The following is a 13482-nucleotide window of genomic DNA, read 5'->3' on the forward strand; positions in this document are numbered from 1 at the left end:
AATTTAATAATTTCTTCTGTTATTATTTGTATTAGCTTCTGTGTGTTTTCTCCTGAACAAAACACAGTTGTATTGTCTGTGAATAATATTAACTCTAAGTCTTTTGTAACTTTACAAATGTCGTTTGTATACAAATTTAACAATTTTGGTCTCAGTATTGATCCTTGTGGTACGCAATAGGATATATTTGTGTTGTAGACGTGTGTTTTGTATTCAAATTGTATGTGTTTGGAACGGATTATTTAGATTTATTTAATTTATTTTGGGAAAAGTTGCTTACATTTTCATACGATTTAGTGTTTGTCTGACGTTTTTGGAACGGATTACAGTCGTCCATCGTTTTTTGTAGCCAATTGGTTCCAGGCCTAGTCGTGATAAACAAGTTCCCGCGGAGTAGGATTAATATTAATACATACATACATTAATACATCAAAATCTGTTCACCCTTTAGTGTGTTCTACTATAGATTATTGTAGATTACCCTGAGGGATCCCCCAAGCATCATTGCTATGGCCGTCGGACGGCCACTAAAACACGACAACGACGTGGAAATACTTTGTCACGTCTTGAGTAATTACAAATGGACAAATGGACCTTCATGTACTGAAAACTTGTTCTGCAAACACTTGGTCAACTTGACACTCACAGCTACAACCACACAGGTGTATAAAATCAAGCACTTAGGCATGGAGACTGTTTCTACAAACATTTGTGAAAGAACGGGCTGCTCTCAAGAGCTCAGTGATTTCCAGCGTGGAACTGTCATGGGTTTGAAGGTTGCCAGGAGAACGGTACATTTCGGACTGCATTGTGCCGAGTGTGAAATTTGGTGGAGGAGGAATTATGGTGTGGGGTTGTTTTTCAGGAGTTGGGCTTGGCCCCTTAGTTCCAGTGAAAGGAACTTTAAATGCTCCAAGATACCAAAACATTTTGGACAATTCCATGCTCCCAACCTTGTGGGAACAGTTTGGAGCGGGCCCCTTCCTCTGACTGGCCTGTACAGCGAAGTATTTTAGCATGTATGAGCCAGTGCGCCTTACAACAAGATAGACTCCTGCAAAGCTCTCTTTAGGTAAACCTCTACCATACCCTCAAAGATTGATATAAGGCGATCAGTGGGGTCCATAAAATACCGATCACTACAATTCCCGAGATTGCGTCATGTAGAAGTCCTTATATATTTTTACTCTTTCGAAAAAGTTACGCTCGTAGGTCGGCTGCCTAAACCTGCTTGGTGGATAGTGCCCCCACGTCACAGAAGGTTTAGACATCACTGGGTCAATATTTTGTAACTTTCATTTTACTTTTTTTAAAAATTCCTTCTTTTTAGAGACTTTCATAAAGACCTACCGTATTTTCGGGACCATAGGGCACACCAGATTATAAGGCGCACCGTCGATGAATGGTCTATTTTCAATCTTTTTTCATATATAAAGCGCACAGTAAAAGGAGTCATATTATATATATTTTTTTTCTGAATTGAAAACACATGTGGTCTACATAACATGTAATGGGGGTTCTTTGGTCAAAATGTTGCATAGATTATGTTTTCTGACAGTCGCTTCAGGATGCGCCGTTTTGTGGCCGTTCTTATTTACGTGGCTCACCTTCGGCAGCGTCATTTGTGTTGTAGCGGTGTAGCGTGCAAGGACGGGAGTGGAAGAAGTGTCAAAAGATGGAGCTAACTGTTTTAATGACATTCAAACTTTACTTAAATCAATAAAGGAGCAGTATCTCCTCATCCGCCGGAAATGTGTCCCGTGAAAAACCGTCCGACCAAAACTCTCTAATAACTAAAGTTCCTTGGGTGAATAATGTAAACTCACTACACCGGTACGTTTTAGTGCTTTCATGGCAGATATAAGAAATAACTTTACACTACTTTATATTAGAAATGGCAACAGGGGAGGATGAATGTCCCATAACAAGAAGATAGAGAAAAATAAGAAACTTATCGACTACGGTGTCGGCACTGACTACAAAGGCGGACGTGCACAATTTTTCAGGACTTATGCAGATCCCAAATACAGATCAGCAGGTACCAGAAGGTAAAAAAAGTTGCTTTTGCATAATATTGCGAAACAAAAAGCCAGATAATATGTTTTACCTTATACACACACCATAATAATACTTGTATGTTGAAGCACAGTACAATCCATCAAGCGTTGCGGCTGTGTGACTGCCATCACATTGCAGTCTACATGTATCTCTTATGTTTGACTGACATCTACTGGTCACACTTATCATTACAGTATGTACAAAATAAAATAGCTTCGAGGTCGGTAAGCAAAACCAGAATTATTCCGTACATTAGGTGCACCGGGTTATAATAATAATACTGTCGAGTTTAGAGAGAAAAAAAAGATTTTAAGTGTGCCTTATAGTCCGGAAAATACAGTACTCTGTAAGTCTGTAAATATGAGATATTTTGGTGAAAACCAATGCAATTGACTATAGTGGAAAAATAAGTGTATATGGAGATATCTGCTGACATAACTAAGGTAAAATAAGTCACTAAAGTCTCAAATTCCAAACGGCTCGTTTGGAGCAAGAATGTTTTATAATTATCTTGGCCATTCCTCCGTTGTTTGATTTCAAATTTTCGGGACATATCGCAAATGCGCAAATAACAGTAGCAACACTTAACAGGAATTATTTAATTGAATACTTAAGTTAGGCAAAAAAACATGTGCAATATGCTTTAAAAAATCCCTGATGTAGTGAAGCCCCAAAATTTGAAGCACAAAGTGGCAAGAGACGACTGTAATTACATTGTGTGAGTGCTTCAAAATAACAGTTAGTATGCTAACTGTTAGCATTTTGGCTAATTTCGTAGATATAAAACTAACATTCAAGGAGATTTTTACATGAAGCTGTCTTGCTAGCATGCCAACTGTTAGCATTATGAGTGTTAACGTGTAGCATTACTAAAAGTCATGGATATTGTTATTTTCAAACTATGGAAAATAATCCACAATTATCTGCAATGCAGGAAAGCCTACGATATTTGTAGCGAGGGACGAGTGTACTAATAAAAACTGAGGTACCGTTGTAAATACTGCATGTGTGCATGATGAAATGAAAAGCCAATTTTCAGAAGTTACCTCAGGTAGCTCAGAGTTTCATCACAAGCTCCCTGAGCAGAATGAATATCAATTAAAGCGTGACCTCATTCAGTCTTTTATGACACACAACCACCTCAGACTCTCTTTCGGTCCCACCGAATCACTTTCACACGTTTCCATTTACCGCTTCTCTGGCGTGGTTTCGTTCTCTTTGCTAGCCGGGGCTTCCTGTAGGTCAGGCAGGTTGGCGAAGTCGTCCTGTTCGGCCAGTCCGATCGCGAGAGACAGAACAACCATCTTTCCCTCGCTGGACACGGACACGTAAGACGTCACACAAACAAACACACACATGGACAAGTACAGGAAGAGAGAGAGATAAAATGTTGTGAGGATCCAATTTTTAATTACATCTGTACATCTCCATCTGTGCTGAGTTGTTAGCGGCGTGAGGAACTATGAAACCCTGCATGTACAGCAGTGGTACCCCAACTTAGAGGGGAATTATTCACAATTCACAAATATTATGAGAGACAAGAACACACCTGTCTTTTTCAGTATTCTAAAGGGGGGGGGGAAAAGCGCTTATAAACATATATACATACATATATACATACATACATACACACTATATATATATATATATATATATATATATATATATATATATATGTATACATACATACACACTATATATATATATATATAAAAAAAAAATATATATATATGTATACAAAAATATATATATGTATACAAACATATATATACATATATATATACATATATATATATATATATATATATATATATATATATGTTTGTATACATATATATATATTTTTGTATATATATATATATATGTTTGTATACATATATATATATTTTTGTATACATATATTTTTATATATATATATATATATGTTTGTATACATATATATATATATTTTTGTATACATATATATATATATATATATATATATATATATATTTATATATATGTTAGGTCAGACAAAAACCCCACAGAGGCTATATCATCCCTACAAGCCTGTTTCGCAGGTTTCCCTCTGTGTTTTTTCTGACCTAACGTATATTCCGCTCTACCCCAGTATTGAGCACTGTATAACGAATATATACAGATATATATATATATATATATATATAGATATATATATATATATATACAGTATATATATATGTATTTACCGTATTTTGGTCATTTTGAGCATTACCAGAACTTGTTTGCTGGGCACATTTATTTTAGTGCCCATAGCAACGCATTTCCTTTTTCCGTCAACAAATGTGTGTTCTTACATCCGGCAACTAAACACTTGTGGTTGCTCATCATGGCAGACTTAGTAATAGACAACCAAAAGGGCTGTTTTTGGACAATTGACTTGGTGTTGTAAAAGTGTAGCTTGGAGTCAAACTATGCCGACAGAAATGGAGTGCTTCCGCTGCACTGGGTGGCCAACAATGTTATTATCGATGGAAACACTTTTTGTATCCGGCAAGAAGGACGCTGTTTAAAGAAACTGCATCACAACAAAAGACAAACTGTTTTGTGTTTGCGCTAACAAACCCTGCAGTGGTAGAAACTTTTTACCACCTACCCAAAATCAACTGGAAATAACGTCCCCCGGCCACAAATGTCCATTGAGTGAGTCACTATAATATTGATCATGATACATGCAACACAATATTCTAGTTATTACAACTACATACACTGTCAGCAATTCAGCTGATGATGCAGAAGCTATCTTACAGCTAGTACCTTAGCATGCCGTCAAAAGACGATGGGTTACTTTGCTAGAAAAACAGTTTTGTCCCTTACAAATACAGCTTGGTTATTATACAGGTTACAGAACATAAATGAAGTAATGTTGGTGGTTTTTGGATGCATTTTTAAACTGATTTAGAGGCAGAATTAGGGCTGGGCGATATGGCCTTTTATTAATATTTCGATATTATTAGGCCATGTCACGATACACGATATATATCTCGATAGTTTGCCTTAGCCTTGAATGAACACTTGATGCATATAATCACAGCAGTATGATGATTCTATGTGTCTACATTAAAGCATTCTTGTTCAAACTGCATTAATATACTGTATGCTCATTTTAAAGGCCTACTGAAACCCACTACTACCGACCACGCAGTCTGATAGTTTATATATCAATGATGAAATCTTAACATTGCAACACATGCCAATACGGCCGGGTTAGCTTACTAAAGTGCAATTTTAAATTTCGCGCGAAATATCCTGCCATACTTGCCAACCTTGAGACCTCCGATTTCGGGAGGTGGGGGTGGGCGTGGTCGGGGTGGGAGGGGGCGCGGCTAAAAAGGGGAAGAGTATATTTACAGCTAGAATTCACCAAGTCAAGTATTTCATATATATATATACCGGTATATATATATATATATATATATATATATATATATATATATATATATATATATATATATATATATATATATATATAACAAATACTTGACGTTCAGTGAATTCTAGCTATATATATATACATATATATATATAATATATATATGTATACATATATATATATATATATATATATATATATATATATATATATATATACATATATATATACATATATATATATAATATATATATATAATATATATATATATATATATATATACACGTATATATATATATTAATTTTATTATATATATATATACGTATATATATATATATTAATTTTATTATATATATATATATATATATACATATACACATATATATATATTAATTTTATTATATATATATACGTATATATATATGTATTAATTTTATTATATATATATATATATATATATATATATATATATATATATATATAAAATAAATACTTGAATTTCAGTGTTCATATTTTTTACACATATACACACACATACCATTTATCTACTCATTGTTGAGTTAAGGGTTGAATTGTCCATCCTTGTTCTATTCTCTGTCACTATTTTTCTAACCATGCTGAACTCTGATGATGCATTGCTGTGTGGCACGCACAAAAGTGCTTTCATCAAATGCACTAGATGGCAGTATTGTCCTGTTTAAGAGTGTCACAACATTGCTGTTTACGGCAGACGAACTGCTTTACGGTATATCAAAACGTGACTGCTGTTGTTGTGTGTTGTTGCCGCGCTGGGAGGACGTTAATGAAACTGCCTAACAATAAACCCACATAAGAAACCTAGAACTCGCCCTCCATCATTCTACAGTTATAACGTGATTGGGCAGGTATGCTGGTTATATTGTGGGTTAGCGGATTCAGGTTCTCATGGACCTGAGTCCGCCTGAATTTCGGGAGATTTTCGGGAGAAAATTTGTCCCGGGAGGTTTTCGGGAGAGGTGCTGAATTTCGGGAGTCTCCCGGAAAATCCGGGAGGGTTGGCAAGTATGTATCCTGCTGAAAACGTCTCGGTATGATGACGTCAGCGCGTGTCGTCTCGGATTGTAGAGGACATTTTGGGACAGCATGGTGGCCAGCTATTAAATCGTCTGTTTTCATCGCAAAATTCCACAGTATTTTGGACATCTGTGTTGGTGAATCTTTTGCAATTTGTTCAATGAACAATGGAGACAGCAAAGAAGAAAGCTGTAGGAGGGAAGCGGTGTATTGCGGCCGACTTCAGCAACACAAACACGGCCGGTGTTTCATTGTTTACATTCCCGAAAGATGACAGTCAAGCTTTACCATTGGCCTGTGGAGAACTGGGACAACAGAGACTCTTACCAGGAGGACTTTGAGTTGGATGCGCAGACACGGTACCGTGAGTATGCATGCAGCTGCGGCTTCCAAACATTTGATCGCTTGCCCGTACGTGTGTGCCGCTATGTGCATGTCACGTACGTAACTTTGGTGACTTTGGGGAAATATATGTGCTGTATGAACTTTGGGGAGGTGTGGGATTGAGTGTGTTGTGCAGGTGTTTGAGTTGTATTGGCGGGTTATATGGACGGGAGGGGGGAGGTGTTTGTTATGCGGGATTAATTTGTGGCATATTAAATATAAGCCTGGTTGTGTTGTGGCTAATAGAGTATTTGTGTTTATTTACTGTTTTAGTCATTCCCAGCTGAATATCAGGTCCCACCCGCCTCTCACAGCATCTTCCCTATCTGAATCGCTCCCACTGCCCTCTAGTCCTTCATTCTCACTTTCCTCATCCACAAATCTTTCATCCTCGCTCAAATTAATGGGGAAATTGTCGCTTTCTCGGTCCGAATCGCTCTCTCTGCTGGTGGCCATGATTGTAAACAATGTGCAGATGTGAGGAGCTCCACAACCTGTGACGTCACGCTACTCGTCTGCTACTTCCGGTACAGGCAAGGCTTTTTTTATCAGCGACCAAAAGTTGCGAACTTTATCGTCGATGTTCTCTACTAAATCCTTTCAGCAAAAATATGGCAATATCGCAAAATGATCAAGTATGACACATAGAATGGACCTGCTATCCCCGCTTAAATAAGAAAATCGCATGTCAGTAGGCCTTTAAGCTTTCACGCAGAGAGGGAAATCACAACTAAGTCAATTGACCAACAGTGTATTTATTAAACAGTTATTAAGCAGTGGCACAAACATTCATGTCATTTCAAAACAGAAAGTGTAAGATTGTCAGATACATTTTAAAACAAGCTATTAGTGCACTTTAGTGAATGATGTCACCGAGATGACATATCAAAACAACACAAATTAAAATGTACTTTTTGTACACAACACCACCACAATAGTTTAAAACAAATAAAGTGCACTTTTGTGCATGATGTCACACAAGATATTTCAATAAATGTCAAATAAAAATGAGCTGCGTAATAGGTTCCTGCGGATGTTATCTCCTTCTGTTGTTGACTTTTTTTTTTCATACGGTGTTGATCTGGAAAGAGTTGCTTCGGCATTTTGTTGGTGTGGCACCGGCCGGAGATGTTGACATGCGGAGTTTCAAGCACTCTTCATTCTCTAGCCGGTGACTTTTCAAATGATGCTACATTAGCAGTGTTGCTACTTTTTGTAGCAACGCTTTTGCCGCATAAATGTTGAACATATTCCCGCTTGAAGCCAAACCACCGCCTGACGATGGATCCTGTGCTGTTTTTCTTGGGAACTAATTCTTCTTCCTCCATTTGTTACCAGATTCACACTTTCTCTCTCTCGTATTACCACCCGCACCTCACTGTTCGCATCACAGCTAACATTACCATGTCGCTACCTGTCTGCTCCGCGGGAGCGTGCGACGTTGCACACGTGACGTGTGTAAGAAGATGCGCTTGGTTTAAGTCTCTGTGAGAAGGAGAGACAAGAAAGAGTGGGAAACACATGTAATGTAATGCCCCGCAGCTAAAAGCAACTGCGTGAGAACGAATACTCGAATATCACGATGTAGTCATTTTCTATATCGCACAGAGACAAACCCGTGATATATCGAGTTCATCGATATATCGCCCAGCCCTAGGCAGAATAGATGGTCCCCATTAGCAGCATTGCTAGTCACGTAGAACGTGTCGATTATTACAAATTAGAATGCAAAACCCCCCCAAAAAAACATGCCTCTTCCCGCATAAGGATTGAGAACATGGATGAAGTGCTGGCTGTCCAGAGTCGGGAGCCGGGGTGGACCGCTCGCCTGTGCATCGGCTGGGAACATCTCTGCGCTGCTGACCCGTCTCCGCTCGGGATGGTGTCCTGCTGGCCCCACTATGGACTGGACTCTTACTATTATGTTGGATCCACTATGGACTGGACTCTCACAATATTATGTCAGACCCACTCGACATCCATTGCTTTCGGTCTCCCCTAGAGGGGGGGGGAGGGGTTACCCACATATGCGGTCCTCTCCAAGGTTTCTCATAGTCATTCACATCGACGTCCCACTGGGGTGAGTTTTTCCTTGCCCTTATGTGGGCTTTGTACCGAGGATGTCGTTGTGGCTTGTGCAGCCCTTTGAGACACTTGTGATTTAGGGCTATATAAATAAACATTGATTGATTGATTGATTGAGAACAATATGGAAAATTCCAAAAAAGTGCAGTTCCCCTTTATGAGTGTTTTTAAATAACAGCTATCTCTCTTCTAATTGTTACGTTTCTAATTGCAAGCAAAAGCTGAAGTAACAAGCATCCCCGCCATTAGTTGGTGTAGCAAATGTCACAGTGAACCCTGTAAGGTCTGACGAAAACATCAGGTCTCACTCGCTGGCATTAGCTTATAGCTGGAGATCGACATCATTTTGTTATCCAACCACTGGAAGGAAAACGAATCAACGTGAAAGACAGTGCTGAGAAGAAGAAGTGGATGATATTCATTGAATTATACAAGTGAGTTATCAAAACATGACTGAGCATGTTGCCAACCTGGCGAAGCAATTCCAGCGTATCACTGCGAGTCTGCACTAGGGTTGTACGGTATATCGGTTTTAGTATAGTATAGTCCCGCGATACTAATGAATCATATTCGGTACTATATCGCCACTAAAAAGTACCGGTGAACCCACACCCCCGCCCCTTCGTCGTCGTCACCTTGTGTCGTTGCTGGTTTACGAGCAGACGAGCATGTTCGGCAGTGCACAATCACGGAGTACTTACAAACAGACACAGTGTGTAGACAGAAAAGGGAGAACGGACGCATTTTGGCTTAAAAACTAACCATAAAGGTGAAGTTATAACACTGAAACGCCCTCAGGAAGAGGTGCTTTAAGACATGGCTAGCTAGCTAGCGGCTAAAGTCCCTCCGCTGTCTGCAGTGTTGTAGCTACTTCTAAATCACTAATCCTCGCCCCCACGGCGACAAATAAAGTATGTTTCTTACAAGTATCATCCCTGCAGGACGAGGAATAGCTAAACATGCTTCACTACACACGCTCACCGGCGTCACAATGTAAACAAAAACGCCATTGGTAGATCTACACCTAACATCCACTGTAATGATACCAAGTACAGGACCGTATCTAGTTGATACTACTATGATTACGTCAATATTTTCTGGCATCACAACATCTTCTTTTTGTTTTTTTTTGTTTTGTTCATAAACTGAGTAAATATGTCCCTGGACACATGAGGACTTTGAATATGACCAATGTATGATCCTGTAACGACTTGGTATCGGATTGATACCCAAATTTGTGGTATCATCCAAAACTAATGTAAAGCATCCAAACAGCAGAAGAATAAATGATGTGTTGATAGAACATGTTAAAAGAGAAAGTAAGCAGATATTAACAGTAAATGAACAAGTAGATTAATAATTCATTTTCTACCACTTGTCCTTAATAATTTTGACAAAATAATAGAATGGAAAATGACACAATATGTTACTGCATATGTCAGCAGACTAAATTAGGAGTCTTTGTTTGCTTACTTACTACTAAAAGTATGTTCACTATTTTATTTAAGGACAAACTTGCAATAAGAAACATATGTTTATTGCACCGTAAGATTTTTTGTTAAATAATGCAATTTTGGTCCCGTTTATTTAGAAAAGTATCATAAATTAGAGAAAAGTATCGAAATGCATTTTGGCACCGGTACCAAAATATTGGTATCGGGGCAACACTAGTCTGCACCATACTGAAGGAGAATGAGTCTCACACAAGCCAAGGATGTTAAAATAATAAATAAACGGCAAACTTTTATCAATGAAAATACTGAAAAGCTGCAGATGGTGTGTTTGACAGAGAAGCAGCTGGGAGGAGATATTTCATTATATTATATTGTACAGTATTACATTTCTTCATAAAACTACTGCAATTTTTTGTACTACAACATATTTTGTATTTTTTTTATTTTTTTTACAAGACATTTACATTTGTTATATAAAAGGGGGATGGGGATTACATTGTTTTCAATACATTTCAAAGGAGGTAATGATTTGAGATAAACATGTTTTGAGTAAAGAGCTCGGTCACAGAACCAATTAAACTTGTAAGTTGAGGTCCTGCCGTATTTATCAGCATCTTATATTTAGTTTTTATTGTGGATAAAAGCACGTTTGCATTCACAGTGTGTGTGCTTTTTATGTGACCATTCAGTCCGACCGTCTCCTTCCCCAAGTACCTGATACATCTCGTCATTATTGTGTCCCTAATTGTTTTCTTTCAAACAGATCTAATCTTTGCCCAAGTCTTGCTGATATGTGTTCTAATCCTCCGGTTTAGTCCCGCTGTAATTGGTTCATTATCTCTGCCTATGAGGTTACGTTTTTTTTTACTACACAGGTTAGTCCGTTTATTTGAAAAACTGCACCTATTTTCACAGACATCGGTGCAGGCTTGGCGCCAAGACCAACTTTATTAAAACCATTTTTAACCTGGCAAAATTGCTTTTTGTTCTCCGACTCAGGACCCACTGTTTGTGGAGTTTCGGGCTTTTTGTGGCCCGAAACACAATTTTGTTTGTGGCTCCCTTTCTGTCTTTAATAATACTCGTGTAACACGCTAGGGCTGACTGCAGTCTAGAGAGTTCAGTCTTCCCTCGCCTGTAAAGGTAACTATGTGGGGGTTATTTCACATCTAGAGGGCGTTCTTAACGTTAAATCCGTATTTAGAAAGTCGTACACAAGCTTCTTATGCTCTAGCTAAGAAAATATTCCATTCATAATTAATGATTCCTACTTTTAAACCAATTAATATTGTGTTGCTCTTGGTGAACGGAAATATATACATATGTACTGTATATATATATATATATATTAAAGTTAAAGTACCAATGATTGTCATATATATATAAATATATATACACACATTTGTACTATATATATATATATATATATATATATATATATATATATATATATATATATACACATATGTACTGTATATATATATATATATGTACATACAGTACATATGTATATATACATATATATATGTATATATATACATATATATGTACTGTATACATATATATATATATATATATATATGCATACATATATACATACAGTACATGTATATATATATATATATATATATATATATATATATATATATGTATATACACACAGTACATACATATATATATATACAGTACATACATATATATACATATATATATACACAGTACATATGTATATATTTTTGTTCACCAAGAGCAACACAAAATTAATTGGTTCAAAAGTAGGACTCATTAATGATGGAGCTAAGGATAATATTTGAATCCTGTTTTTAATATTTTTGTGCAGCACTTTGGAAAAATTTTTGTTGTTTAAATGCTATATAAATAAAGTGGATTGGATTGGATTGGATTTATGCCAGGGGCCGGCCCTGAGTGCAGGTGTTGAACATAGGAGGGAGGGATTAAGTGTAGGGAGTTCTTTGATATAGCCAAATGAAGGAATAAGATTATAGATTAAAAGAAAGGTTTTTTTTCAGTGCAAACAAATCACCTTCAGGTGTTTGGAATTTTTACCGAAAAGCATGCAAAGCAACATTTATAGATCATTTTGGAGAAAGCCTTTTTCTCCCAGTTTGTGGTTGCTTCTACTTAATGCAACACCTTTGAAAAGTGAAGTAAATAAATAAATAAATGGGTTGTACTTGTATAGCGCTTTTCTACCTTCAAGGTACTCAAAGTGCTTTGACACTACTTCTACATTTACCCATTCACACACACATTCACACACTGATGGAGGGAGCTGCCATGCAAGGCGCTAACCAGCACCCATCAGGAGCAAGGGTGAAGTGTCTTGCTCAGGACACAACGGACATGACGAGGTTGGTACTAGGTGGGGATTGGAGCTGACCTTTTCCTGTCACACACGGTACATGGGTAAATGACCTAACTGAGTGTGTGGCACACTCACTAACTGTATTGACCATTCCACCAAATCTGTTCCATTTACTTGTTGAAAATATCTTACATTGCTGTCTTTTTCTAAACTTTAAATCTGATAAATCACATACAGGTGAAACTCGAAAAATTAGAACATTGTGCAAAAGTTTGCTTATTCCAGCAATTAGATTTACAAAGTGAAACTAGGATGATATAGGCTCATAACATACAAGTCAAGATATTTCAAGAAGTTTTATATAATTTTGATGACTATGGCTTACAGTTTATGAAAACCGCAAATTGGAAATCTCAGAACATTTGGGGTTTTCGAAAACTAAACACATAACACAAAGTTAAAGTTAAGTTAAGTTAAAGTTAACTTAACTTAACTTTAAAATACTTAAATTAAAGTTAAAGTACCAATGATTGTCACACACACACAGTAGGTGTGGTGAAATGTGTCCTCTGCATTAACCCATGCCCTTGTTCACCCCCTGGGAGGTGAGGGGAGCAGTGAGCAGCAGCAGTGTCGCGCCCGGGAATCATTTTCGGTGATTTAACCCCCAATTCCAACCATTGATGCTGAGTGCCGAGCAGGGAGGTAATGGGTCCCATTTTTATAGTCT

The 13482-nt window shown here is 37.3% G+C and overlaps 1 protein-coding gene across 2 annotated transcripts in view; it reads right to left on the reverse strand.

The window, feature by feature from the left end:
* LOC133616116 (synaptotagmin-7-like) overlaps positions 1 to 13482 on the reverse strand; it is a 463372-nt gene that overhangs the window by 127580 nt on the left and 322310 nt on the right. For both annotated transcript variants that reach the window (XM_061975228.1, XM_061975227.1), the window contains one exon: positions 3250 to 3372. In XM_061975228.1, the coding sequence (XP_061831212.1) occupies positions 3250 to 3372 (123 nt within the window). The remainder of the gene's footprint in view (positions 1 to 3249; positions 3373 to 13482) is intronic.

The sequence above is a fragment of the Nerophis lumbriciformis genome, linkage group LG15 (assembly GCF_033978685.3).
Source record: "Nerophis lumbriciformis linkage group LG15, RoL_Nlum_v2.1, whole genome shotgun sequence".
Classification (NCBI taxonomy): domain Eukaryota; kingdom Metazoa; phylum Chordata; class Actinopteri; order Syngnathiformes; family Syngnathidae; genus Nerophis; species Nerophis lumbriciformis.